We start from the raw sequence: 4,697 nt of genomic DNA, 5'->3' as shown, positions 1-4,697 counted from the left end.
TTCTTTCTTTCTTTCTTTCTTTCTTTCTTTCTTTCTTTCTTTCTTTCTTTCTTTCTTTCTTTCTTTCTTTCCTTCTTTCTTTCTTTCTTTCCTTCCTTCCTTCCTTCCTCCCTTCCTTCCTTTTTAAACTCAGGTCTACTTCTCCTCTGTCCACTCCTTAAATATTACTGTTTTTTATAGGTTGCTTCCTCAGTCCTTAGCCCTTCTTCCTCTTCACACTCCCCATGGGAGATGTCAATAACTCTCATCATTTTAGTCAGCACTTCTGTGCTGAGATCTTCTAAATCTTTATCTATGTTTTCTCCCCAGGTGCCTGACAAACATACCTAAATTCATGTCCCACAGGTACTGCTCATTCAATATGTGTCTCCCCTACCTCTACTCTAGCTAGATTATAAACTCTAGGAGAACAGAAACTTAACTTCTTTGGCAATATAAGTTTGCATTTACCATATTGCCTAACATATAGTAACTACTCAACAAAAACTTGTGGAATAAATAACCAAAAATTTACGTAGTAATTATTAAAATATCATCCTTTTCTAAATCTACCACATTTTTTTGTTGAAACTCCAATCTCAATAGATGATTGCTGTCCACATTCTACTCCAAAGCAGAAACCTAGGAGTAATCATTCATTTTCCCCACCCACCAACCCCCTAATTTTGGCCATATTTATATTATTTTTATAATATCCCTCATTGTTTGCTTCCTACTAATGCTCTATAAAGATCTTCCAATATCTCTACGGGTGTCAGTAAGATAGTCCTACCTCCCCAGCAAACTGATTTTCCTAAGACTATCAACACCCTCTTTATTTCCGATTTTGGTGTTCAGTCAGAATGAGCAATTTGAAATTCTAATTTAATCCTATATCTCATTCTACTTAAAGATATTTAATTATTCCCAATTTCTCTTAGGAAAAAGGAAACAACTTTTACCAGGAGGATTATGTGAGCCCAGGAATTTGAAGTTGCAATGAGCTATGATGATGCCACTACACTCTAGCCAGGGTGACAGAGCAAGACTCTGTCTCTAAATACATACATACATAAAGGCATAGACTCTAATATGATTCGAGAAAAAGTGAAATCATTACATGACAACTTAAAGCAAAAGGAAGGAGAAGGATCTAAAGCTGAAGAATTTAATGCCAGCAAAGGATGGTTTGATAATTTTAGAAAGAGGTTTGGCTTTAAAAATGTTCAGATAATAGGAGAATCAGGTCGTACTGACCAAGAAGAGGCAGCAGACAAGTTCTCAGATACCATTAAGAAAATCATTGAGGAAAATGAATATCTGCCTGAACAGGTTTTTAATGCAAATAAAAGTGCACTATTCTGGGGAAAAAAATGCCACAAAGGATAGTTATTAACAAAGAAGAAAACAAGCACTAGAATTTAAGACAGGAACGGATATGCTAACTCTGTTGTTTTGTTCAAATGCAGTCAGATTTATGATCAGGACTGCCCTTATCTCATAAAGCTGCTAACTCCCGGTGCCTGAAAGGAAAAGATAAATAACAGCTGCCAGTTTTTTGGTTGTATAGAAGACCTGCACAATGAGAACCCTTATTTTGGATTGGTTCCATCTATGCTTTGTCCTGAAGTCAGGAAGTACCTTTCCAGGGATTGCCTTTTAAAGTTCTTTTGATATTGGGTGATGCCTGTGACCACCCAGAATTCCATGAGTTCAACACAGAAGGCATCAAAGTCATCTACTTGTCCCCAAATATAATGCCTCTCTCTAATCCACTCTCTAGATCAGGGGGTCGTAGGTCCTTTAAGGCAGATTGCACACAGTATTCTATGGAAAGGATTGTCAATGCTATGAAAGAACAACTTGATAGAGAGAACATCATAAAATGCTCTCTATCAACGATTACATCATTGAAGATGTCATTGTTGTTATAGAAAAAAATGTGAAAACCATCAGGCTCGATACAATAAATTCCTGCTGAAGAAAACTGTGTCCAGATGTTTTGCATGACTTCACAAAATTCATGACAGAGCCAATTGAAGAAATCACGAAAGGGATTGCGAATATGACAAAAAGAAACAGGTGGGAAGTGAAGAGTTTCAAGATATGGATCTTGGAGAAATTCAAGAGGTAGCAGGAACTAACATCAGAGGAATTAACAAATGATTTGATGGAGATGAGTGCTCTCAGATCAGTTCCAGATGATGAGGAAGAAGACGTAGAAGAAGCAGTGCCCTGAAGCAAACTGACATTAGTGAAGCTGTCAGAGGGGTCTGATTGTTCAAGGCTGCTTTTGATTTCTTTTGCAATACTGACCCGTCTATGATACGGTCTCTGAAACTAAAGCAAATGGTGGAAGAAGTATCAGTACTATATACAAACACTTTTAGAGAAATGAAAAAACAAGAGTCAGAAATTACAATGTATTTTCATAAAGTTACACCAAGTGTGCCTTCCTCTCCTGACTCCCACCTACTCCACCTCTTCTGTCCCTGCCACCCCTGAGATGGGCAAAACAAACCTCCCTTCTTCTTTCCTTCTCCTCCTCTTCAGCCTGCTCAACATGAGAAAAGAAGGATGGAGACCTTTATGATGAGTCTCCACTTCCACTTAATTAATAGTAAATATGTTTTCTCTTCCTTATGATTTTTAAATAATATTTTCTTTTCTCTAGCTTATTTTTGTGAGAATACAGTATATGGTACATATAACATACAAAATATATGTTTTTAGACAGTTACGTTACTGGCAAGGCTTCCAGTCAACATTAGGCTATTAGTAGTTAAGTTTTGGGGGAGTTAACAGTTATAGATGGATTTTTTGGTCTGTGAGGTGTCAGTCCCCGTAACCCCCACAAGGATCAACTGTGTATATCTAAAATTCCAACTTAAAAACATTTTCTCCATGAAGTTTTCACTGACTGCTACAGACTACAGGAATGGCTCCTCTTTCTAGCCTCCTAGGGCATGTTTCACTAATTAGATTAAATTTCCTTGTAGGTGTCTTTCAATAGTTCATATCTATGTCCTCAATTGTACTCTCTGGGATGAAAACAATATCTTACCACTTGTTTGTAAACTAGTAAACTAACACTAGTAAGCTAGTAAACTAGTTACTAAACACTCTTATTAGTGTTAGTAACTAGTAAATTAACACTAGTAAAAGTGCTAACAATAATAGAGCAAATTTTATATACAGTTTTCCTTTTCTGCAGATATATTTAGAGTTCAATAACTTTTGATGTAAACACTCAGTATATCATTTTATCTTTATTATGTATTTTTCTACAATTTAAAATTGCTAATTTCTTCATTGCTCTTCCAAAGAATGCATGCTTTCAGATTGTATAAAATCACTTAAATGGATTTATTCATTCAACAAAAATAAGAAAATGACTTAAATCCTTCTATGTTGACAGTACTTTTAAGAGAAGAGGCATTAATAAGTTAGGCTAATATTTAGCATATGCATGGAAAAGTGAATTACAATTACTTAAATAGGGGTTAAAATTTGTACAAATGAGTAGAAGTAAATATTTTAAGTCTAATAGTATGAATGTCTACATTCACGTAGTAACACTTTTACTGTACAGAGAGATATAGATATAGATTTAACCTTCTTTTATATAGATATAGATATATAAATCTCTTTTATATAGATATAAAACACTTGAAGAGGGTTAGCCATAGAAAGATTGTAAGGAACTGAAACTTTTCTCAAACTATATTGTCTCCTTCTGCATTTTCCCCTATTCTGTGATGTTTCTTCTCCCAACTTTCATCACTTGCCTTGAATACTGAGCTAATCTCTTGACATCCTCCCTTGCAAAATCTGTTTTTAGAAAGTCTATTTTAAAAGTATACCAATTTTCAAATTAATGACCAATAAGGCAATGGATTACCTCTCCAAATAATAGTTGTATATTTAATTGTGGTTAAAAAAATGTTGAATATATTAGGGTGAAACACATGAAATTCAGTTTCTTGACATAAAAATGGTTGATTGTAGGTAAATGTAGGTTCATAAGGCTTAACCGACGATAAGGATAAGTTTTAGGTATTTGTCACACTCTGGCTGGAGTGTCTAAAATTCAAATTGCTCCCTTAGCATTTTGTAAACATTGTTCAATTGCCCAATAAATAAACAAAGAGCAGTATATTCTAATGGTTCCAGTACTTTGATGAACTTATCCAAAATCTGCTACCAGAAAACATGGAATCTATTTTAATCTTAGCATACATTTAATTTTACTGCTTGTTATCTTAAAAATATATGGGGAAGTTGCACCAATTTTTTTTCAGTGTTTTGAGTGTCTCAAAGCTTTACTCAACTGCGATTGTAAAACTGGCCTTTTTCTAACCAAACAAAGTCTATTTAATATGTAAATTTTACAAAGTGTGCTTACCTGGTTTGGACATCTTTTCATCTTTTTTAGTTTCAGCTTCTAGGGTGAAATATACATATACACATACAAACACACAGGGGGAAAAAATAAGCATTTGAAAAATAATCAGTACCAAGTGGATTAATAGACAGGATTCATAGATTTTTTTTAATTTGGCTCAATTTCAGTTATAGTATATACTTCCACAAATATATTAATGGAACATGTACCTTTGGTAAATTATAAAGTAACAAGCAAACGTACTTCAATTTTAAAATCCAGTTTGCTGAAAAGTTTTGTAATAATCAAGTAATTTGGCATCTTGTCTTTAATA

At 34.2% G+C, this 4,697-nt stretch overlaps 1 protein-coding gene across 1 annotated transcript in view; it reads right to left on the bottom strand.

Annotated features, from left to right (window-relative positions):
* TRDN (triadin) overlaps positions 1 to 4,697 on the bottom strand; it is a 442,356-nt gene that overhangs the window by 57,357 nt on the left and 380,302 nt on the right. Inside the window, exon 24 of the mRNA XM_012643801.1 lies at positions 4,385 to 4,423. Coding sequence (XP_012499255.1) covers positions 4,385 to 4,423 — 39 coding nt within the window. The remainder of the gene's footprint in view (positions 1 to 4,384; positions 4,424 to 4,697) is intronic.

This window comes from Propithecus coquereli, unplaced genomic scaffold (assembly GCF_000956105.1).
Source record: "Propithecus coquereli isolate 6110/MARCELLA unplaced genomic scaffold, Pcoq_1.0 Scaffold200, whole genome shotgun sequence".
In the NCBI taxonomy this organism is placed as follows: domain Eukaryota; kingdom Metazoa; phylum Chordata; class Mammalia; order Primates; family Indriidae; genus Propithecus; species Propithecus coquereli.
Note: the sequence above shows the minus strand (reverse complement) of the source record. Positions and strands in the feature narration are given on the sequence as shown.